The sequence below is a fragment of the Dipodomys spectabilis genome, unplaced genomic scaffold (genome assembly GCF_019054845.1).
Source record: "Dipodomys spectabilis isolate Male_0828 unplaced genomic scaffold, ASM1905484v1 ptg000125l, whole genome shotgun sequence".
NCBI classification, from domain to species: domain Eukaryota; kingdom Metazoa; phylum Chordata; class Mammalia; order Rodentia; family Heteromyidae; genus Dipodomys; species Dipodomys spectabilis.
The window spans coordinates 11,242,830-11,267,301 of record NW_024870802.1 but is presented as its reverse complement, the minus strand read 5'-3'; the positions used below and the strand labels follow the sequence as shown (position 1 = coordinate 11,267,301).

At 42.2% G+C, this 24,472-nt stretch overlaps 1 protein-coding gene across 9 annotated transcripts in view; it reads left to right on the top strand.

Moving 5' to 3' along the window:
- The window catches only part of Gbf1 (golgi brefeldin A resistant guanine nucleotide exchange factor 1), a 139,015-nt gene that overhangs the window by 7,664 nt on the left and 106,879 nt on the right, over positions 1 to 24,472 (top strand). For 8 of the 9 annotated variants that reach the window (XM_042689231.1, XM_042689228.1, XM_042689227.1 and 5 more), the window contains exons 2-3: positions 7,080 to 7,185; positions 11,296 to 11,362. In XM_042689231.1, the coding sequence (XP_042545165.1) occupies positions 7,090 to 7,185; positions 11,296 to 11,362 (163 nt within the window). In that variant the 5' untranslated portion in view covers positions 7,080 to 7,089. The remainder of the gene's footprint in view (positions 1 to 7,079; positions 7,186 to 11,295; positions 11,363 to 24,472) is intronic. The other variant, XM_042689224.1, reaches the window with a different exon arrangement.

Genomic DNA, 24,472 nt, shown 5'->3' with positions numbered 1-24,472 from the left:
TTCCCTCTACTCTGCTATGCTATATTTTTTCGTTAAAGTCTTTGAGATCTAGTTCTAGAAGAGGAATTGCTGAGAAATAGTATATGAAGTACTTTAACTTCATAGGATAATGCCAAATTGTTATCCAAACTGGTTGTTTCAATTTAGATACCCTTTAACCACTTGGTCTGCATTTTTTTTTTTTTTTTTTGGTCCAGTCGTGGGGCCTGAACTCTGGGCCTGGGCACTGTCCCTCAGCTCTTCAGCTCAAGGCTAGCGCTCTACCACTTGAGCCACAGCGCCACTTCTGGCTTTTTTCTTTTTGCTTATGTGGTGCTGAGGAATCGAACCCAGGGCCTCAGGTATGCAAGGCAAGGGCTCTACCACTGAGCCACCTTCCCAGCCCCTTGGTCTGCATTTTTTTTTTTTTTTTTTTGTCGGTCGTGGGGCTTAAATTGGTCTGTATTTTTAACCATCTCTTACTATTGTCAGATTTCCCAATCAGTCTCATCTTAATCTTTTATTTTCCCTCCCTCTCCCAAGATTTATTTATTTATTTTTTTTTGTGTGTGTTATTTGGGGGGTCTAAAATAATAATCATGGTAATCTTATTTTGTAATTTTCCTTTCATCTATTAGTTCATTGTTTATTTGTTTTTTACCTGTTTTGTTGCTCTCAGGTATATTTCCCTGGCTTTTTGAAAGAGAAATTATTTTATCTTTTCAGTGTTTTTCTTTCTTTCTTTTTTTGGTCGGTTGTCGGGCTTGAACTCTGGGCCTGGGCACTGTCCCTCAGCTCTTCAGCTCAAGGCGACCGCTCTACCTCTTGAGCTACAATGCCACTTTGGGTTTTCTAGTGTTTTTTTTTTTTAAATTGTGAAAATGCTGTACAGAGGGGTTACAATTACATGGGCAAGATAATGAGTACATTTCTTATCAAGCATTGTAGCCGCCTCCTTTTTTCCCCTTCCCATCCCTTCCCATCCTCCCTACCCCCACTCAATCCTCCCCTACCCCCACCAAAGTTGTAAAGTTCGTTTTTCCACATAATGACTTGTACATCTCATTGTTGCAATGGATCCACCTGTATCCCTATTTAAACGATTTGTTTTTTCCCTTCCCCTCCACAAATTATACCAACCTCAAATACAGTGAAAGCAGGGGTTATACCATGGGGGAGGGACATACAAAGCAACAAAGAAATAATCTTATAGATGTGTTAGAAACAATCACCTGAAAGAAAAAAACATTTGAATACATATCTTACGGTTCATTTCCCTAACATCAACTTATCTGACCTTTTCTGTTTGACTCAGATATATACTAGTTATTGTAAATAAGGGAAACCATGGGACCTATGTTTCTTTGGGCCTGGCTTACTTCACTTAATATAATTTTTTCCAAGTCTTTCCATTTCCTAACAAATGGGGCAATGTCATTCTTTCTGATGGAGGCATAGAATTCCATTGTGTTTCTAGTGGTTTTTATTGGAGATAAGAGTCTCACAGACTTTCCTGCCCGGGCTGGCTTTGAACTGTGATCCTCAGATCTCAGCCTCCTGAGTAGCTAGGATTACAGGCGTGAGCCATCGGCACCCAGCTTCAGTGTTTTTCTTCTAGGCCCTTCCCCCAATATTTTTAACAGTGAGGGACATTGAGTATATATATATATATATATTTTATTTTTCTTTTAATGGTGCTGCAGTTTGAAACCTATCCTGCTGCTTGAGCCATGCCTCCAGCTTTGGTTATTTGTGAGATAGAGTCTTACTTTCTGCCTAGGCTTGTTAGCCTGGACTGTGATCCTCCTATTTATGTTTCTTGCATTAACAAGGGGGTCTTGGAAATTCCATTTTTGCCTGGGCTGGCCTTAAATTTTGATCTCTTCTTGAGCAGGTAGGATTTCAGTTGTGAGTACCGAGCTTAGCTTTACATTTATTTTTTTTTTTTGAGATTTCCTACTATAAGTAAGCAAACATGAAGTTTCAGAGCTTTACAAAGGTCGTATTATTGTCACTGTCTTGTTTCTGGAGCTGACTTGGCAGAGTAGATACAGTCTTTAAGTTGACATTGTAATTGTGGTGTTTAAACCAAAGCTTTTTTTTTTTTTTTTTTTGATCGTGGACTTGAACTCTGGGGGCCAGGGCGCTGTCCCTCAACTCTTCAGCTCAAGGCTAGCGCTCTACCACTTGAGCCAGAGTGCCACTTCCGGCTTTTTCTGCTTATGTGGTGCTGAGGAATGGAATCCAGGACCTCATGCATGTAAGCAAGCACTCTACCACTGAGCTACCTTCCCAGCCGCGCCCCCACCTGCCCTCCTGCCCCCCCTTTTTTAAAATTTTTTTAGGGTCCGGTCGTGGGGCCTGAACTCTGGGCCTGGGCACTGTCCCTCAGCTCTTCAGCTCAAGACTAGCGCTCTACAACTTGAGCCATAGCGCCACTTCCAGCTTTTTCTTTTTGCTTATGTGGTGCTGAGGAATCGAACCCAGGGCCTCATGCATGCAAGGCAAGCGCTCTACCACTGAGCCACCTTCTCAGCCCGCCCCCTTTTGTTTTTAACTGTGGTACTGGAGACTGAACCTACAGCCTTGTGCCTTCTGGGTAAGTGTTCTATTACTTGAGCTCTTAGTTTCAATAGGAAGAGAGTATACCATTAAAGAAAGAGTGAGCTCCAGCTAGATGGCTCAAGAGCAAGGTTAAAATAGAGAGAAAGAAACATTTCCTGATCAATATGAAGTAGGAGTTAAAAACTTTTTTTTTTGGTTTGTATTTTATTTATTTTAATATATTTTTTTATTGTAAAGATACTGTACAAAGAGGTTACAGTTACATGAGTAAGGTAATGAGCACATTTCCTCTTGAGCATTGTTACCCCTTCTGTATGTTTTTTTTTTTTTTGCAATGGTACTCGGGCTTGAACTCAGGGCCTTGAGCTTTTGCTTGACTTGTTTGTTCAAGGTTGGCATTCTACTACTTGAGCCACATCTCCACTTCTGGCTTTTTTTTTTTTTTTTCAGTCGTGGGACTTGAACTCTGGGCCTGGGTGCTGTCCCTCAGCTCTTCAGCTCAAGGCTAGTGTTCTACCACTTGAGCCATAGTGTCATTTCCAGTTTATTGGAGATAAGAGTCTCACAGACTTTCCTGTCCTGGCTGGCTTTGAACCACGATCCTTAGATCTCAGCCCCTTGAGTAGCTAGGATTACAGGCATGAGCCACCAGTGCCCAACAACATCTGGCTTTTTCTAGTTAATTGGAGATAAGTGTCTCAGGAATTTGTCTTCCAGGGCTGGCACCAAATGGCAATACTTAGATCTCTATGTAGCTAGGATTACAGGCATGAGACACTAGCACCAGCTTTATTTTGTTTTTGAGACAGAGAACTTTGCCTGGGCTAGACTCTAACTTGAGGACCTCCAACAGGAGATCATCCTGCCTCTTCTGTCTCCCAAGTAGCTAGGATTATAAACATGTGTTATCATACTTTGCTAAGGGGCTTTTCTTCTTCCTCATTTTTCTCCTCCTCTTTTTTATTTTTATTTATTATTTCTTTATTTTTGTCAGTCATAATCCTGAGGCTTGAACTCTGGGCCTGGCTCTTCAATTCAAGGTGAATACTCTACTACTTCAGCTACAGTGTCACTTCCAGTTTTCTGGTGGTTAATTGGTAAGAGTCTCACTGACTTTGCTGCCAAGGGTGGCTTTGAACCTTGATCCTCAGATCTTAGCCTCCTGGGTAGCTAGGATTACAGGCATGAGCCATCAGTGCCCAGCTAATTTAAAAAAAAAATTATTATCTTGCCAGGTGCCCATGGCTCACGCATATAATCCTAGCTACTCAGGAGGCTGAGATCTGAGGATCAAGGTTCAAAGCCAGCCCCAGCAGGAAAACTCCTGAGACTCATATCTCCAATAAACCACTCAGAAAACTGGAAGTGAAGCTGTGGCTCAAGTGGTAGAGTGCTTACCTTGACCTGAAGAGCTGAGGGATAGCGCTCGGCCCAGAGTTCAAGTCCCATGACCAGCCAAAAAAAAACCAAACCAAACAAAATATGTATATATAAGAAATATATGTAAAACAATATATATTATATATAAAAAATATATTATCTGTAAATAGTTGTCAATAGATTTCAGTTTAACATGTCCATTTATGTCTATGATACATCTTGATCATTGTCACCCTTTATCGCTGTCACTATCACTATCATTTCTGCTGCTCCCACTCTCCCCCATCTCCACTTATCTCTGTAGGTTTCCTAGTTTAATTTTCAGGTATGTATGTTGAATGACTACTCACCTATAGGGCTGAGATCTGAGAATCACAGTTCAAAGGCTGCCTGGGCAGGAAAAGCTGAGAAACTCTTTTTTTTTTTGGGGGGGGGGGGGTCCGGTCGTGGAGCCCGAAATCTGGGCCTGGGCGCTGTCCCTGAGCTCTTCAGCTCAAGGTTAGCACTCTACCACTTGAGCCACAGTGCCACTTCTGGCTTTTTTTTTTTTCTTATGTGGTTCTGAGGAATCGAACCCAGGGCCTCATGCATGCAAGGCAAAGACTCTACCACTGAGCTACCATCCCAGCCCCAGGGTTTTTTTCTTAACAACCTTCTTTTTTCTTTTTCTTTTTTTATTGGTCATGGGGGTGAACTTAGGGTTTGGGTAGCTTTTTTGTTCAAGTCTAGCACTCTGCCACTTTAAGCCACAGATCCACTTCTGGTTTTCAGGTAGTTAATTGGAGAAAATAATCTCATGGTCTTTCTTGCCCTGGCTGGCTTTGAACCATGATCCTCAGATCTCAGCCTCCTGAGTAGCTAGGATTACAGGCATAGGCCACAAGTAGTCCATACAACCTTCATTTTTTAGTTTAGTTTGAATCTTTAATTGCTGTCAGTTGTGGGGCTTGAACTCAGGGCCTGGGCACTGTCTCTGAATTTTTTTTTTTTGTTGGTCATGGGGCTTGAACTCAGGGCCTGGGCGCTGTTCTTGAGCTCTATCACTTGAGCCAACACTACTTTCGGTTTTTGATGGTTTATTGGAGATAAGACTCTCAAGGACTTTCTTGCCTGGGCTGGCTTTGAACCGAGATCCTCAGATCTCAGTCTCCTCAGTAGCCAGGATTATAGGGCATGAGCCATTGGCACCCAGCTGAGCTTTCTTGTTTAAGGCTAGTACTGTACTACTTTGAGCCACAGCACCACTTCTGATTTTCTAGTGGTTAACTGGAGATAAGAGTCTCATGAACTTTCCTGTCCAGGCTGGCTTTGAACATGATCAGCAGATCTCAGCCTCCTGAGTAGCTAAGATTACAGGTGTGAGCTATCCAGTGCTCGGCTGAATCTTTTTTTTTTTTTTTAATTATTTGATTTAGTAGATTAAAAAAAGATTTGAGATACTGGTTTTAACAAACTATTACTACAGATAAGACTATTAGTTACTTTTGCATTCCTGGGACAAAATACCTGACAGAACAACTCAAAGTGACAAAAGATGTGTTTTAACTTATAAGCTAAGAAGTTTCAAGCTGTAGTTCTTGGCTCTACTGATTCAGAGTCCATAGGGAGTCAGAACTTGAGGGTGGTGGGAGCATGTGGCAGAGGCTACTTATCTCATGGAAGATAGGAAGTGGAGTGAGGGAGTACAGGAAGGAGGCAGGCAACATATAGCCTCTGTCTACATCCCCAGGCATCCATTTCCTCCATGAGGCCTTGCTCTGACTTTTTATCACTTCCCAACAATGTCATTGAGTTATGAATTCTTCAAAGGATTAATTGATTAGATCAGATACATGAGGAGTCATTCACTTCTCCAAAGCTGCCAACCAAGTCTCTAATATGTGAGGCTGTGGGGATCATTTCATATTCCAACTATGATATATCTGTATACTTAAAGTCATCATAGGATCTGATGAGGGACTGGGAAGGTGGCTCAGTGGTAGAGGGCTTGCCTTGCATGCATGAGGCCCTGGGTTCATATTCCTCAGCACCACATAAGCAAAAAGAAAAAAGCCAGAAGTGGCACTGTGGCTCAAGTGGTAGAGTGCTAGCCTTGAGCTGAAGAGCTGAGGGACAGCGCCCAGGCCCAGAGTTCAGGCCCCATGACTGGACCAAAAAAAAACCCAAAAAACTTTGATGATTTTTTTTTCTTTTGGCTAAGCCTGGGGCTTGAACTCAGGGTCTGTGCACTGTTCCTGAGCTACCACTTGAGCCACAGTGCCACTTCTGGCTTTTTGGGTTTTTTTAATTTTTAAAAAAATTTTTAATTTTTTTTTGTTGGTCATAGGCCTTGGTGCTGTCCCTGCAGTCTTCAGCTAGAAGCATACACTGTACCACTTAAGCCACAGTGCCACTTCCGATTTTCTGGTGGTTTATTGGAGATGAGTCTCACAGCTTTCCTGCCAGGCTGGCTTTGATCTCAGCCTCCTGAGTAGCTAGGATTACAGCTGTGGGCCACCAGCACCCTACGGCCTAGGCACTGTCCCTGAGCTTTTTTTTGCTCAAGGCCAGCACTCTACCACTTGAGCCACAGCACCATTTCTGGCTTTTTCTGTGTGTATGGTACTGAGGAATCAAACCCAGGGCTTCATGCATGCTAGGCAAACACTCTACCACTAAGCTACATTCCCAGCACTGCATTGAAGATTTTTTTAGTTGTATCCTTTTTTTTTTTGTCGATCGTGGGGCTTGAACTCTGGGCCTGAGTGCTGTCCTTCAGCTCTTCAGCTCAAGGCTAGCGCTCTACCACTTGAGCTACAGTGCCACTTCTGGTTTTCTGGTGGTTTATTGGAGGTAAGAGTTTCACGGAGTTTCCTGGCTGGGCTGGCTTTGAACCACGATCCTCAGATCTTAGCCTCCTGAGTAGCTAGGATTATAGGTGTGAGCCACTGGCTCCCAGCTTTAGTTGTATCTTGAACTAGTCTGCTCTTCCAGAGAATTCAAGGAAAGCCAAGTAGTCAGATTCATAGCATAAGATATACTCATCTGTCTTGGTATTACATTTTGTCTTGAGTTCTGAAATGTTTAGTCATGCTTGTAACATTATTTAGGTTAAACATGTTTATCCTCTGGATAATCAAATATTAACCATCCTTTTCTCTTAATTCTCTTGGTAGGTTTGCCAGGATGGTAGATAAGAATATTTACATCATTCAAGGGGAGATTAACATTGTGGTTGGAGCTATCAAACGAAATGCCCGATGGAGCACCCATATACCACTGGTAAGTGGGGATATGCAGATACCCTGGTTACTGAGTTGTGGTAGGGGATTTTTGTGTGATGTGCATGTGTGCTGGTACTAGAGCTTGAACTCAAGACCTCCTATTCTTGCTTGAGTTTTTTGTTCTAGGTTGATTTTCTACTACTTGAGCCATATGTCCACTTTCAGCTTTTTTGCTGGTTAGTTGGAGATCAGAGTCTCATGAACTTTTCCACCCAACTGCTTTGAAACTTGATCTTAGATCTCAGCTTCCTGAATAGCTAGGTTTACAGGCATGAGCTGCCAACACTAAGCTTCTTATAAGGAATCTTGTCCTTGGTTAAAATAGTAATCAAATTCTTAGCAATAATGAAAATAATAGGAGGGCTGGGAAGGTGGCTCAGTGGTAGAGTGCTTGCCTTGCATGCATGAGGCCCTGGTTTCAATTCCTCAGCACCACATATAAAGAAAAAACCAGAAGTGGCATTATGGCTCAAGGGGTAGGGTGCTCGCCTTGAGCTGAAGAGCTGAGGGACAGTGCCCAGTCCCAGCATTCAAGCCCCACAACTGACAAAAAAAAAAAAAAAGGAATTCAGAGTTATTCTTTTTTTTTTTTTTTTTTCTTGTCGGTTGTGGGGCTTGAACTCTGGGCTTGGGCGAAAGTGGTTTATTGGAGATAAGAGTCTCACGAACTTTCCTGCCTGGGCTGGCTTTGAACTGTGATCCTCAGATCTCAGCCTCCTGAGTAGCTAGGATTACAGGCGTGAGCCACCGGCGCCCACTCAGAGTTATTCTTGGTATCAAGGATACTTCTGTTTTATACTGACTAACTTCAAATGTACTTCTTTTTTTCCTGTGGGAAAGATAATACCATTATTTAATAGTACTGGGGTTTGAACCCAGAACCCCATCATACATAGTAGGTAAGTGCTCTACCACTTAAGTCACTCCTTTTGTTCCTTTTTTCTTTTTTTGCTTTTGTTTTTTATTAATTTATATTTCTAGATAGGAGTTTTTACCCACACTAGTCTTGGACCAAGATCCTATGCCTCCCATATAGTTGGGATTGCAAGCATGAATGAACCATCCTGCCCAGCTTCTATGGGCAGATGCAATCGGTTGTGGGGCTTGAACTCTGGGCCTGGGCACTGTTCCTCAGCTATTCAGCTCAAGGCTAGTACTCTGCCACTTGAGCCCCAGCGCCACTGGTTTTCTGGTGGTTAATTGGAGATAAGAGTCTCAAGGACATTCCTGCCCAGGCTGGCTTTGAACTGTGATCCTCACATCTCAGCCTTCTGAGTAGCTAGGATTATAGGTGTGAGCCACCCATGCCTGGCTCAGATGCAATCTTGCTAACTTTTTCCATATGTAATTCTCCTAGGTATGTACTGAGTAATTACAGGTATGTGTCACACTCCTGGCATCTCCATCATTTTTTAAAATAATTTCAGCTCATGAGAATATGTATTTGATATGGGCTCTGGTGGCTCATGCCTGTAATCCTAGCTATTCAGGAAGCTGAGATCTGAGGATTATTGTTTGAAACCAGCCAGGGGAAGGAAAGTCCATGAAACTTTTCAGTTAACCACCTAAAACTAGAAGTGGAGCTGTAGCTCAAAGTGATAGAGTGCTAGCCTTGAGCAGAAAAGCTCAGGGTGCCAGGTCCTGGTGGCTCACGCCTGTAACCCTAGCTACTCAATCCTAGCTACTTACGAGGCTGAGACTGGAAGATCATGATTCAGGCCAGTCAGGAAAGTCTGTGAAACTCTTTATTTCCAACTAACCACCAGAAAACTGGAGGTGGAACTGTGGCCCCAAGTGGTAGAGTGCTAGCCTTGAGCAGAAAACCTCAGGGACAGGGCCCAGGCCCTGAGTTCAAGCCCCATGACCAACAAAAACAAAACAAAAAAGCTTAGAGACAGTGCCAAGGCCCTGAATTAAACGCCACATCTGACCAACAACAACAACAACAACAACAAAAATATATTGGGGTAGGAATGTGGCTTAGAGGTATAGTGCTTGCCTAGCCTGTACGTAGTTCTGGGTTTGATTCCTCAGTACCACATAAACAGAAAAAGCTGGAAGGGGCACTGTGGCTCAAGTGCTAGCCTTGAGCAAAAGAAGCTCAGGGACAGTGTCCAGGTCTTGAGTTCAAGGCCCAGGACTGGCAAAAGAAAAAAAGAAATAATTTATTGAAGCAACAGACAAACTTTATATATTTGGGACATCTTTAATATGCCAAAATGTCAGAATCCTTATTTCCTAAGTCCTTCATGCTACTATCAACTATTAAATTTATTTAAGTAGTTTACTTATTGACACATAAATATATCTTTATGATGATGCTCATTATAGAATGAAAACATCCACATATAAAGCAGGCCATATTTTGCCAAACAGATGAATAAGATGCTTACCTGTTATAAAGTTGCCTTTTTTGTTGTTGTTGCTCGTGTGTATACAAGGATATTTTGTTTTTGTTTTTTAATTTATTTTTTATTGTGAAAATACTGTACAGAGGGGTTACAATTACATGGCAAGATAATGAGTACATTTCTTATCAAGCATTGTAGCCTCCTCCTTTGTTTACCCTTCCCATCCCTTCCCAGCCTCCCCCTCCCACAAGGATATTTTGTGTGTGTGCAGGTTCACAGTTTGAAGTCAAAGCCTGTGCTCTTATGGCTTTTTTGTTGTTGTTGGTGGTTGTGGGGCTTGAACTCAGGGCCAGGATGCTATCACTGAGATCTTTTGAACCACAGCTCCACTTCCCATTAATTGGAGATAAGAGTCTTACAGACTTTGCTGCCCTAGCTGATTTTTCTTTTTGGGTCCGGTCGTGGGGCCTGAACTCTGGGCCTGGGTGCTATCCCTCAGCTCTTCAGCACAAGGCTAGCGCTCTACCACTTGAGCCACAGCGCCACTTCCAGCTTTTTTATTTTTGCTTATGTGGTGCTGAGGAATCGAACCCAGGGCCTCATGCATGCAAGGCAAAGACTCTACCATTGAGCCACCTTCCCAGCCCCCCCTGGCTGATTTCTATCCACAATCCTCAGATCTCAACCTCCTGAATAGCTAGATTACAGGTGTGAGCAACTGGCACATGACTTCTCATGGCTTTCTTGTTATGGCTGTTACTCTTCCTTTTGGGCCATGCTTCCAGTTCTGGCTTTTTGCCAGTTAATTGGAGATAAAGAATTTTCTTGGATTTGATGGCCAAACTGGATTGCAACTGCATCTTCAGATATCAGCTTCCTTACTAATTAGGATTATAGTCATCAGCCACTAGTACCTGGCAACAATTTTTAGCACAGTTATGTAGAACATTTTGACAGTGTGTGGAGCATATTTGGTAAATATGTTTGCAGTTTTTTATAAAAATGGATTGGTTTAGATGTGGGAATAGAATCAGGAATGTCTTTTAAATGAATATTATATATGATGTGATCACATAAATATGAATATAATCACATAATGAATATGTAGGTGAGGAGATAGAATAATACAGGTATTAAAGGACCTGGCAATCTGGTGGTATGAATGGTTGGTAAAGGTGTAGATTAGCATGAAAGGATTCACTTATGTGGATAAGCTCAAAGAATCTATGAGAAAAGAGATTAAGAAACAAGAAAATTAGAAACCATAGCTTAGTTTTTTTTTTTGGTCAGTTGTGGGTCTTGAACTCAGGGCCTGGGTGCTGTTGCTGAGCTTTGTTGCTCATGGTGCCACTGGCTTCTAAGTTTCTTTTTCTCATAAGAAAACTTACTGGAACTGGAGGCCATTGGCTCATGCCAGTGAACGTGGCTACTCAGGAGGCGGAGATCTGAGGATCGTGGTTTAAAGCCAGCCTAGGTAGGAAAGTCCATGAGATTCCTATCTCCACTAAAAAAGCCAGAAATGGAGCTGTGGCTGAAGTGATAAGCTCTAGCCTTGAGCACAGGGATAGTGCCCAGGCCGAGTTCAAGCCCCAGGACCAAGAAAAAACCAAAATAAAAAATACTCCAACTTACTGGATTTTCTGGATTGATTCAGAGGTAAAAAAAAAAAAAAAATCCTTTAGAACCCTTGATTTATATTTTCTCTTGTGTCTTTTGGCTTGATAACACGTTTTATTTTTAACCTGTATATTCCATAGGATGAAGAGCGGGATCCTCTGCTGCATAGTTTCAGTCATCTAAAGGAAGTTTTAAACAGTATAACAGGTAAGTGTCCACATGTAGGCAGGGTTACTAATCTTCATAAGAATGTATATGGAGACTGGGAAGGAATCTTAGTGGTATAGTACTTGCCTAGCATGCATGAAGCCTTGGGTTTGATTCTTCATAACCACATAAACAGAAAAAGCTAGAAGTAGTGCTGTGGCTTAAGTGGTAGAGTGTTAGCCTTGAGCAAAAGAAACTCAGAAACAGTGCCCAGGCCCTGAGTTTAAGCACCAGGACTGGCAAAAAAAAAAAAAAAAAAAAAGAATATGTAATTGATTTATTGCAGCAGTAGATAAATTTTATGTGAAGGACCATATATAAATAGTTTAGACTTTGCAGATCATATATATACTAGCTACTCAACTCTGTATTTATAGCTCAGAACTAGCTGTGAGTAATATGTACATGAATGAATAATATGTTTTCTTTTTTTAAAAAAAGTTTTAAGCCACATTTGGCCCATAGGTATAAATTTTTTAGTATTTAGTTTATTGTATTGCTTTCATTCTTAATGATCTTTCAGTTTTCCTGTGTTCTCAGAATCTTTCATTCTTTTGTTTTCCTAATCATAATAACCCTATGTAGTATTTTTAATATGTTTTCAATACCTTTATTAAATTCTTTTTTTTTTTTGGTCATGGGGCTTGAACTCTGGGCCTGAGTGCTGTCTATCAGCTAGCTCTTCAGCTCTACCACTTGAGCCACGCTCCACTTCCATTTCTCCGTCTTGGTTGGTTTGATTTCAGCTTAATTTTAATCTCAGAGACCAGTGGTGAGTGATGTAGTCCTAGTCTAAGATTTGGGGCTCTCTTTGGAACACCCTTGCAGTTAGTGTTTGCCCAAACTGTGATGCCTTAAGAGCTATCAGTTAGGTCTGCTGCCTATTTTTCTTAAGTTCTTGTGTTAGGAATCCAGCCAGATTATCTGCTTGGAATTAATAAACCAGAATGTGTTAAGGTCCCAGTTCTGTCAGTGGTATAAGAATGTAGCTGGGTCTTGCTAAGCTTTCCTGATAACTGTGAAAGAAAGTATTGGTGTTTTCTAAGGCCAGTAGCTGTGACACATGTTGAAATGGTACTTTCCAAGGTTATCCATTTCTTCATGAGTTTTAGCATATTACTTGCATTAGAAAATGACTTTATGGACCCAATATGTAACATTTTATGAGTTTCAGATTGGTTCTGACCCACCACAGTCCTAGCTTCCAGGAGCAGGTTTAAGGTTCAGCTGCCCCTGTGGTCCTGGACTTTGCAGTCCATGACCAATTTCTTGTTTCTTTTACAGAAACAAACAGATTTTTCTGATTGGCAGTGTCAGGAGGACTGCTTTCTTGGAAGCCTTTTAATGGTAGGAGGCTGGGAAAGGGCTTTCAACTTGGAGAGAGAAACTGAAGTGATTGTGTCTACATTATGTGACTGGCTATTCCAGTTAGATTGAGGCTGCCAGCAACTCTAGCCCTTCTACTCAGTTGTAACTCATGAAACTGACTTGGGCTTAAGCCCATTTTTGCAAAAGCTGTCCACATTTTTTTTATGCTATTCGCCTAGAACATGACTTTTGGAAATGGTAATTTGTTGGGCATTTGTCAGTAAGCCCAAAGGATCTAGTTTCCTTTTGTAAATAAAGATCTTTTACGTACATAAGCACTACCTACTCCTCCAAGGTACTGTCTGTAACTATGAACGACGGAAATCTGTTAGCTCCAGTAAGCCTGGCTAAGTCCATACCAGTTATTCTTACAGATAAGTATCTTTGGAATATTCACATGCTGACTTCATGCTCCATAGCGTTTAGAGTAATAGAATATTAGACTACCAATCTGAAGAGAAAGTTATACTTGGGAAGAAAAAGGGTGTTAAAGAACAAAGTTTGTGCTGAGTGGTGGTGCATGCCTGTAATCCTAGCTACTTTCCAGAGGCATTAGGATTGTGAGTTCAAGGTCAACCTGGGCAGAAGTTAGTGGTACCCTGTTTCAAACAAACAGCCTAAAAAGTTTGTGAATGCGTGTGTGTGTGTGTGTGTGTGTGTGTGTGAAGGTGTTATATTAAGAGATAGAGCACTCAGCTAACAAGTATGAATTTCTAGGTTTAATTCCTAGTGCTTCCCAAAATAAAACAGTAACAAAATTTGCATATTGTTACTTTGGATAAAACGTACACTAGTAATAGAGACTTGATTGCTTCCCTTCATTTGCTCTTCAGGTTTTCTTAGGCTCCTTTTAGGAAGTTATTCCAAAGATGTGTGGTTGTTAGGGCTGTAAGTACGCCTGTAAACCTAGCAACTCAGTAGGCTGAGATCTGAGGATCATGGTTCAAAGCCTAGGCAGGAAAGTCTGTGAGACTTTTTTTTTTCTACCAGTTATGGGGTTGAACTCTGCCTAGGTGCTGTTCTTGGGCTCCTTTTTGCTCAAGGCTAGCATTCTACTACCTCAGCCACTGAACCACTTCCAGTTTTCTGGTGGTTAATTGGAGAGAAAAGTCTCAGTCTTCCCTGCCTTGACTGGCTTTGAACTGCGATCCTTAGATCTTAGCCTTCTTAGTAACTAGGATTACAGGCATGAGCCACCGGTGCCTGGCTTGTCCTCAAGATGCTTATCTCCATTTAAAAGACTCCAATCTCCAATTCCAGAAAACTGGAAGCCCTATGATTGACCAAAAAAAAAGTTGTACAGGGTTTCTTTTGAGTATGACAGAATGTTCTAGAATCAGTAATGATTATACACCTCTGTAAATATACAAGAAAACTATTGAAAAAAAAGAAAACTATTGAATTGTACACTTTACAAGGCAGTTCTATGATATGTGAATAAAGTCAACGTCTTATACTGTTGCCTAGGCTGGCCTCAAATTTCTGAGCACAGGTGATCCTCCTGTCTCAGTCTCCTGATTAGATAGAATTGTAGGCCTGTAGCAATGCACCTAGCTTCATAGTTCAAAATTTTTGTTGTTGTTTCTTTTTTTTTTTTTCAGAGCTGAGGACCCAACTCAGGACCTTGCGCTTGCCAGGCGCTCTTCTGCTGAGCTAAACCCCCAGCCCCTTGTTGTTTCTTTTGAGACAGGGTTTTACTATGTAATCCAGGCTGACTTAGAACTAACTGTGCAAGCCAGGCTGGCCTGGCCATAGTTGAAAATTTTGAAAAAGCAAATATAGGGTGCAAAAGCAATAGATTCTTACTTCTTTCTCCAGGCCCAGAACTCTAGAGGAATGCCTTTGAGTGTAGTTGCTGCTGAACTTTGGACCCATTGCCCAGCAAAGGCAGCCTAAGGCTCTGTTCAGCCTCCTGGCCCAGTTTGTCCTTTTATGTCTCTCTCATTAACTCAAGGAAGCACATGGCTTTTATATTTAAATTTATTCAAGCTGTAATCTTTGACATTTGAGTTAGCTTTTAGTACAGTTTTGCATTTATAGTAATATATATTATGTATTTTCTCTATCCCCAAAGAATCCGTTTTAATCTTTTCCGGATGCAAATTTCAGGCTGTCTTGTCCCATCTTCCCTTTCTTGCTCTCTTTCCCCTCCCCCTATGGAGTGTGTTTGATCAGGTGTGGCAGGAATATCCACTGTCAAGCTGCGCCCTTTATATTAGTCAATATTATCCTTCTCCCCCCTCCCTGTCTGTCTGCCCCTTTGGGCTTTCCCAGTTGATTTATAATTTTGGAATTCTCATCGGAGTCTGTAATACAGTTTGTTCATTATTTAACCAAAACCTGTTTAATGAGCAGAGAGAGGCAATGTAAATGTTAGGCATGTTGCAGTGATGTACCTTTGTGCTTCTCAGAACTGGTGGGTAGTTAACTCTGTGCTGCCTGCAGGGCTGGGGTATTTTGGGTTCAGGGGGTAAAAAGGCTATTGCCTCTCCATTATCCAGGACCTACCATGGGTTTAGATTATGAGGACACATTTCCTTTCATTCTTGTGGGGATCTTGCATATTGGACTGTTATGGTCAGTCTCATAGATAAGAGACTGTGGTAGGTTCACAGGGAATAGACGCGTGGAAAGGAAAACAATCTTTTTTTTTTTGTCGGTCGTGGGGCTTGAACTCTAGGCCTGAGCGCTGTCCCTCAGCTCTTCAGCTCAAGGCTAGCACTCTACCACTTGAGCCATAGCGCCACTTCCGGTTTTCTGGTGATTTTTATTGGAGATAAGAGTTTCACAGAGTTTCCTGCCCGGGCTGGCTTTGAACCGCGATCCTCAGATCTCAGCCTTCTGAGTAGCTAGGATTACAGGTGTGAGTCAGAATCTTGATCCAAGTTTTGTTTTGTTTTTGGTGCTGGTCCTAGGGCTTGAATTCAGATCTTGAGTGCTGTCCTTCAGCTTCTTTTCACTCAAGGCTAGCATTCTGCCACTTGAGCCATATCTCCACATCTGGCTTTTTGGTAATTTATTGGAGATAAGAGTCTTATGGGCTTCCTTGCCTGATCTGGCTTCAAACTGTGATCCTCAAATCTCAGCCTCCTGAGTAGCTAGGATTACAGGCATGAGCCACTGATACCTGGGAAGTTTTTTTTTTCTAGAAAATTCTTGGTTTACAGCCCCAAAGAGAAGAACATTCTAACAGCCAAAACCTTCTTTTTTTTTTTGGTCTGGTCGTAGGGCCTGAACTCTGGGCCTGGGCACTGTCCCTCAGCCCTTCAGCTCAAGGCTAGCGCTCTATCACTTGAGCCACAGAGCCACTTCCGGCTTTTTTTTCCTGCTTATGTGGTGCTGAGGAATCGAACCCAGGGCCTCATGCATGCAAGGCAAGCACTCTACCACTGAGCCACCTTCCCAGCCCCCAAAACCTTCTTTTATGAGATTTTCTCTCTCTGTGTCTCTATGTCTTTTTCTTTGTCTCCTGTTATTGTTTGTTGGGGAATTGAACGTGGGTTCTTAGCTGGGATTATAGGCATGATCTATTGATGCCTATCTATAATGATTTTTTTTTGGTCAGTTGTGGGGCTTGAACTTAGGGCTTGGGTGCTGTCTCTGAGCACCCAAAGTGCTCAAGGCTAGTGTCTACCATTTTGAGCCATGACATTATTTCCTGTTTTCTGGTGGTTAACTGGAGGTTAGAGTCTTACAGGGACTTTCCTGCTCAGGCTTACTTTGAACCACGATCCTCAGAGCTCAGCTTCCTGCATAGTTAGGATTACAAGCATGAGCCACCAGTGTCCAGCTATAGTGATTTTTAAGTCATTATACAAAGGGGTTTCAGCATTTTTTGTTTTTGTTTTTTGTTTTTGGTTGTGGGACTTGAACTTTGGGCTTGGGCACTGTCTCTCAGCTCTTCAGCTCAAGGCTAGCGCTCTACCACTTGAGCCACAGCACCACTTCCGGCTTTTTTCTTTTTGCTTATGTGGTGCTGAGGAATCAAACCCAGGACCTCAGGCATGCAAGGCAAGCACTCTACCACTGAGCCAATTTCCCAGCCCCTCTCTCCGTTTTTTTTTTTTTTAAATAGTACTAAGGTTTGAACTCAGATCCTGGGTGCTGTCCCTGAACTTTTTCTTTTGCTCAAGGCTGAGCTAGTACTCTACCACTTGAGCCACAGCTCTACTTCCAGCTTTTTGGTAGTTAATTGGGAACAAGAACATCAGGGACTTTGTTGCCCCAGCTGGCTTTGAACTGTGATCCTCAGATCTCAGTCTCCTGAGTAGTTTGTCTTTATAGGTATAAGCCACCGGCAATATATATATATGCAGAGGGGTGTGTGTGTGTGCGTGCGTGGTACATGTGTGTGTGCGCGCGCGCGTGTGTGTGTGTGTGTATAGCCACCTGGTTATAAATATTCTTTGGTTTTCTCTTGGGAATTTAGATATTTCCAGAGATAGCAGTGGATTGCATAGAATAATTCTGAGGGATTGGTTTTTTTTGTTTTGTTTTGTTTTTTTGTTTTTGTTTTGGTTGGTCATGGGGCCTGAACTCTGGGCCTGGGCACTGTCCCTCAGCTCTTCAGCTCAAGGCTAGTGTGCTACCACTTTAACCACATCGCCACTTCTAGCTTTTTCTGCTTATGTGGTGCTGAGGAATCGAACCCAAGGCCTCACGCATGCAAGGTAAGCACTCTACCACTGAGCCACCTTCCCAACGTGTTGGGATTAGGTATTTTTTTAGCTGAATTTATTGGTATACCAAGAAATGATAGGTTTGAGCATAAGAGGGAGGAATAGGTGCCAGGAGAAAGTGAATGTCTTAGAAGTTCATTTAAATATCATTTATATTGGACAAACATACCTGTAAGATATAATCTGTCTCAAGTTTTGTGAATTCTGATCAGAACTAGAAGGTTTGAGTATGTTTGACCTACAGAGGTTTGCAAAGAACATTTAAGAGTCTGAAGCCAACCTAGGAAGAGCTATGACTTGTCTGACCTAAACCTCTTAGATTTAGCCCAGGAGCCAGGTGCTGGTGGCTTATACCTAGTACTTGTTAAGTTGAGGGCAGCAGAGGAATACAATCAATACCTCTTCTCAATCAGTGGCTGGGCATGGTGGCTGCATCTGTCATTCCGGCTGCATCTGTCATTCCTGCTGCATGGGAAGCTGAGATTGGGAGGATTGCATTCCAGGCTAACCCAGGCAGAAAAATTTGCTAGATTCTCTTCTTAGTGGAAAGAAGCTGGGCATAGTGACACCGCCTGTCATCTCAGCAATGATGAGAAACCTTAAAATAGTCTACGTGTGTGCCTGAGGAGGAAGTGAGGTCTTACCTCAGTAATGACCAGAGCATAAGAGAGTGATAGAGGAGGTAAGAATGATCAGGAAACATTGAAACTCCCCTTGTGCAACTAATGTATGCTTTCAAAAAAAAAGTGCAAAAAAGGATTGGAGGCATTTCTCAAGCAGGAGGCCCTGAATTCAAACCCTAGTACCACAAAGAAAAAAGAGCGAGAGATTGAGAGGAAGAGAAAGAAATAGCTACTGAGTTAGAAAGGAAACCACTCAAGGGCTGGGAAGGTGGCTCAGTGGTAAAGCGCTTGCCTTGCACGCATAAGGCCCTGGGTTCGATTCCTCAGCACCACATAAGCAAAAAGAAAAAAGCCAGAAATGGCACTGTGGCTCAAGTGGTAGAGTGCTAGCCTTGAGCTGAAGAGCTGAGGGACAGCGCCCAGGCCCAGAGTTCAGGCCCTACTACCGGACCCAAAAAAAAAAAAAAAACAACAAGAAAGGAAACCACTCAAGAATGTCTCATACATCAAGTTTTATTTGTAAAATTGTGAGGACTGTGGGAAAAAAAACTTCATAAGTCAACTGTCAAAAAAGATTAAGTAAGGGGCTGGGAAGGTAGCTCAGTGGTAGAGTGCTTGACTTGCTCTCAGCACCACATAAGCAGAAAAAGCTGGAAGTGGCGCCATGGCTCAAGTAGTAGTGCACTAGCCTTGAGCTGAAGAGCTGAGGGACAGCGCCCAGGCACAGAGTTCAGGCCCCACAACTGACAAAAAAAAAAAAAGAAAAAGATTAAGAGTTCATTATAAGCCTATAACCCTAGAACTTGGCTAAGATAGGAGGATCACTGATTCAAGGCCAGTCTAGGCTACATAGCAAGACATTGTCAGAAACAAATAAGTGTACATTATATTTTTAAAATTTGTTAGCAGAGTCATCATCTCCCATATTGTTTGAAGGCATACCTCCACTTTTTCTACATATGTCTATTGTGTGGGGAGTAGTAGGAGCAACATTTGTTTATTAGCCTAAGTTATACAGGGTGGTTTCGTTGTCATTTCTTTTTTTTAATTAAGTTTTTTTATTGTGAAAATATGGTACAGAGGGGTTACAATTACATGGACAAGGTAATGAGTACATTTCTTAGCAAGCATTGTTGCCTCCTCCTCTGTTTTTCCCTTACCATCCCTGCCCTTCCATCTCCACTACTACACTTCCTGGCGCCCCCCCTTGTCATTTCTTTTTACTGAATCCTTCCCCAAATGATCTTCATCTGACACTTTCTAAACCAAAAAGGTTTTCTAAATATTTGTTTTTATTCAAGATTAGAAATGCAGACTCTTGAGAAGAAACATCTCTGCCTAGTCTGGTTTCTCATGGGTCTACCACTCCCTTTTTCTCTCCCTAATATATAGACACACTAGCTATCAGAGCTTGTCTGCTTGTTGGTAGAAGGGCATGAGAAAAGGGGATTGTGTAAAGGGAGAAAGGGCTTTTTTTTTTTTTGGTGTGTTTGTATACTAGTACCAGGGCCTGGTATGCTATCCCTGAACTTTTTTGCTCAAGGCTAGTGTTCTACCACTTGAACCACAGCTCCACTTCTGGCTTTTTTTTTTTGTTGTTGTTGGTTGTGGGGCTTGAACTCTGGGCCTGGGTGCTATCCATCAGCTCTTCAGCTCAAGGCGAGTGCTCTACCACTTGAACCACGGCGCCACTTCAGGTTCTCTGGTGTTTTAAAGAGTCTCATGGGCTTTTCCTGCCTGGGCTGGCTTTGAATTGTGATCCTCAGATCTCAGCCTTCTTTCTGAGTAGCTAGGATTACAGACACGAGCCCTCATTGACCAGCAGAAAAGTGTTCTTAATTGCTTAGCTCTCAAAAACATTAAAGGAACCTGAATACCAGCAAAAGTTACAGGGACAATATAGCAGGTCTGTAGTAGATGTCAGAGTTGCTGGGGTTGATGTCATTGCCTTTTTCTCCTTTAGCATAACTATCTCTGGAGGTCTGAAACTTTTCTCTAGGCATATATCCAATTTGCTGTAACATCAGTCAGTTGAGTAAAAAGAAAGCAAGCAAGTTGCTGTTTTAAAAAAACACTCAGTCTTTTTCTTTCCCACCCACTCAAACTCAGGACAAGTACTATAATGGGCTTCAGAGGCGCTAAATGCTTGAGGAAATTAGATGTGTAGGAAAGATAGTGAACAGTTTGTCTTAGCCTTGCCCCCTTTAACTACCTCTCCCCCCTCTTGGGGCTTGTTCTCAGGGCCTAGTTCTCTGGCTTGGCTTATTTTGTTCAAAGTTGGTGCTCTACCATTTGAGCCACACCTCCACTTCCAGCTTTTTGTTGACTAATTGGAGATGAGTCTTATAGACTTTAGCTTGGCATCAGTGACTCACACCTGTAATCCTAGCTACTCTGGAGGCTGAGATCTGAGGATCACAATTCAAAGCCAGCCGGGGCAGGAAAGTCCGTGAGACTCTATCTCCAATAAACCAATAGAAAACTGGTAGTGGCGCTGTGGCTCAAGCAGTAGAGTGCTAGCCTTGAGCTAAAAAGCACAGGGACAGTGCCCAAGCCCATAGCACCACAACTGACAAAAAAAAGAAAAAAGAAAAAAAAAAAAGAGTGTTACAGACTTTTCTGCCCAGTCTGGCTTCAAACCTTGGTTCTCATAGATGCTTAATTGATGATCCCAGTTTCTGAAGTAATATATTGGATTTGTTTATGGAAAGGATTGGGAACATTTTTTTTCTCGTATTTATTACAGTCAGGTATAGACTGAAGTACAGATTAGATTACTTTTATATCACCTAATTATGAAAGCATGGTAGAGAGAGAATAGTGACTATATTATACTCTCAGATAAGATGCTCCTCCCCAGTTTAGGGAGCTTTGTTATTTTCCTTTGTTCTTTTTAGATCCTTTACAGCGTAGATGGACAAGCACTCCTGGCTGCCTGTTGACTGGCTTCTCATTAAATGTTTCTTCTGTGATACCAGCCTTCTGTTAACCTTGTTACCACTGTAGGTCTAGTTATGAAGGGCTGCCACATGTGCACAGATCGAAACTGACTCTTCCTTGTTCCACGCTTATTGAGCAATTACTTGCTGGGTTGTGGAACTCACATTATTGCCTTGTATTTCTGGCCCAGTGTGAAGTGGGGGCATCCAGGAAGTGGCCTCACAGACTACATCAGAGGACAATAAATTGGCATTTGATTTGGTGGAAAGGCAAGGCCAGATGTAGTGTGGGAGCAAATTTTCTGCAGTCAGCCATGCAGCTTGCTTCCAGGTGTCCTGGAAAGCAACTTGAGAACCAGAGGCTAAGGGTAGTTGGGGACACTAGTTGGGGAAAAGGTTCAAAAAGATTGCAGTGTTGGGGCTGGGAAGGTGGCTCAGTGTTAGAGTGCTTGCCTTGCATGCATGAGGCCCTGGGTTCGATTCCTCAGCCACCACATAAGCAAAAAGAAAAAAGCCAGAAGTGGTGCTGTGGCTCAAGTGGTAGAGCGCTAGCCTTGAGCTGAAGAGCTGAGGGACAGCGCCCAGGCCCAGAATTCAGGCCCCAGGACTGGACCCAAAAAAAAAAAAAGATTTCAGTGTTATCTGAGATGGATACTGGATTGGAAAAAAAAATCCTTTAAAATTATAGACAGTTGCCTGGCGCTGGTGGCTCATGCCTGTGATCCTAGCTACTCAGGATGCTGAGATCTGAGGATCGCGGTTCAAAGCCAGCCCGGGCAGGAAAGTCCGCAAGACTCTTATCTCCAATAAACTACCAGAAAACCGGAAGTGGTGCTGTGGCTTAAGCAGTAGAGCACTTGCCTTGAGCTGAAGAGTGCAGGGATAGCACCCAAGCCCAGAGTTCAGCCCCACAACCGGCCAAAAAAAAAAAAAAAAAATTATAGACAGTTACATATATCAGGTAATGAGTACATTTATTTTTGGACAATGTCATCTCTTCCCTTGGTCTCTCCCAGTTTTCCCCTTCTGTTCCCACCTATAAAATATATATCTTTACTAAGACAATTCCAATTTGCATGAAGTTGTGTGTGTGTGTGTGTGTGTGTGTGTGAGTTGAGTTGTGGGGCCTGAACTCTGGGTCTGGGCCCTGTCCCTCAACTCTTCAGCTCAAGGCTAGTGCTCTACCACTTGAGCCACAACACCTCTTCCAACTTTTTCTGCTTATGTGGTGCTGAGGAATCGAACACTGGACCTCATGAATGCAAGGCAAGCACTCTACCACTGAGCTACCTTCCCAGCCCCCTGTACTGGTTTTTATACTGAAATTTGGGGCTCTGATCACCCTCCTACCTAAACACATACATTTTTTTTTTTCTTTAAGGCTTGGTTTGAAAGTATGTGGCTCACAGATGTGATATGAATTTAGTTTGAATGAGAGTTGCAATTAAAAACTAAAACTATGGAAAAAAACCCTTCCTATTTATCCTTAAACTGTTTTTAATAGCTATATTATATACTTGTTTTTACAAACCAAAATCCAAGCAAAATTCTTACTGAAGTAGATCATAATGTCTATTTATTTAGCTAATTTATTTTTTAATTATTATTATTTTTTTTTTTGTCAGTTGTGGGGCTTGAACTCTGGACCTGGGCTCTGTCCCTGAGTTCTTCAGCTCAAGCGAGCCCTCTACCACTTGAGCCACAGGGCTACTTCTGGTTTTTTGAGTGGTTTATTGGAGATCAGAGTCTCACAGGCTTTCCTACCCTGACTGACATTGAATTGTGATCCTCCAATCTCAGCCTCCTGAGTAGCTAGGATTACAAGCGTGAGCCACTGGTGCCGGCTTAGCTAATTAATTTATTTTTATTGGGGTTTAGGATATAGGATGAGAAAGGTCACCTTGGGACATGTTCTTCCCCCCAGGTAATGTCCATTCTAATCCTGAGATGCTTTTTTGAGTATATTGTCTCTTTATACTTTTAAAATCCATTACAACTTTCTCTATTCTTTTTTTCTTGGCATTGACTGTTTTCTTTGACCTTATATCTTTAGAATGTTATAAATTCCAGGTTTATCTCTGTCCTTATGATATCATCTAACTTGTTTCTCTATCCCACAAATTTCCTTTATTCTAAAAGTTAGGATTAAAGGCTCAATTTTATTTGTTAAACATTTTTGGCCAGCTGGGAATGTGGCTTAGTGATATAGTCCTTACCTAATATGAAGCCCTGGGTTCCATTCCTGTGTCACATAAACAGAAAAAGCCAGAAGTGGTAGCCAGGGGCCGGTGGCTCACTCCTATAATCCTAGCTACTCAGGAGGCTGAAATCTGAGGATCATGATTCAAAGCCATCAAAGCCAGCCTGAGCAGAAAACTCTGTGAGACTCTTATCTCCGAGAAACCACTAGAAACCTGGACGTGGCGCTGTGGCTCAAGCGGTAGAGCGCTCGCCTTAAGCTGAAGAGCGCAGGATAGCACCCAAGCCTAGAGTTCAAGTCCCATGACCGACAAAAAAAGAAAAAGCCAGAAGTGGTGCTGTGGCTCAAGTGGTAGAATGTTGGCCTTGAGCAAAAGAATCTCAAGGACAGTGCCCAGGCAGGCCTTGAGTTCAAGCCCCAGGACTGGCAAAAAAAGCAAACATTTTTGGCAGGAGTACTTCCATAGTACATTTCATATTCCATTGTATATTTCATATTCCATTCATATTCCATTGTATATTTCATATTTTATTACCACAGGAGGCACATCTGTCAGTTATCCAGCTATGAGTGATATTAAGTTTCATCACTTGTTTCTGGTGCTATATCATCTCCTTACTATAAACCATTATTTTTTTCTTTTTGCAATTATTATTATTTTTTTTGTTGGTTGCGGGGCCTGAACTCTGGGCCTGGGCACTGTCCCTCAGCTCTTCAGCTAAAGGTTAGTACTTACCACTTGAGCCACAGCACCACTTCCAACTTTTTCTGCTTATGTGGTGCTGAGGAATTGAACACAGGGCCTCATGAATGCAAGGCCAGCACTCTACCACTGAGCCACCTTCCTAGCCCTCTTTTTGCAATTATTAAGGTATCCATAGAGTTAACAATGAAATATATATATATTATATATATATATATATATATATTTTTTTTTTTTTTTTTGGGTCCGGTTGTGGGGCCTGAACTCTGGGCTTGGGCCCTGTCCCTCAGCTCTTCAGCTCAAGGATAGCACTCTACCACTTGAGCCACAGTGCCACTTCCGGCTTTTTTCTTTTTGCTTACGTGGTGCTGAGGAATGGAATCCAGGGCCTCATGCATGCAAGGCAAGTGCTCTACCACTGATCCACCTTCCCAGCCCCAACAATGAATATTTTTTTCTCTAATCTACTTTTACTTAGTGGTCATCTTGTGAAGAATCTGCCAGAATCATTTATTTCACTGGACATCACAGAATGCTGATTTTCTATAATTCTGTTATATTTATTCTACATTTCCTAGCTGGCATATTATTTTTTTTA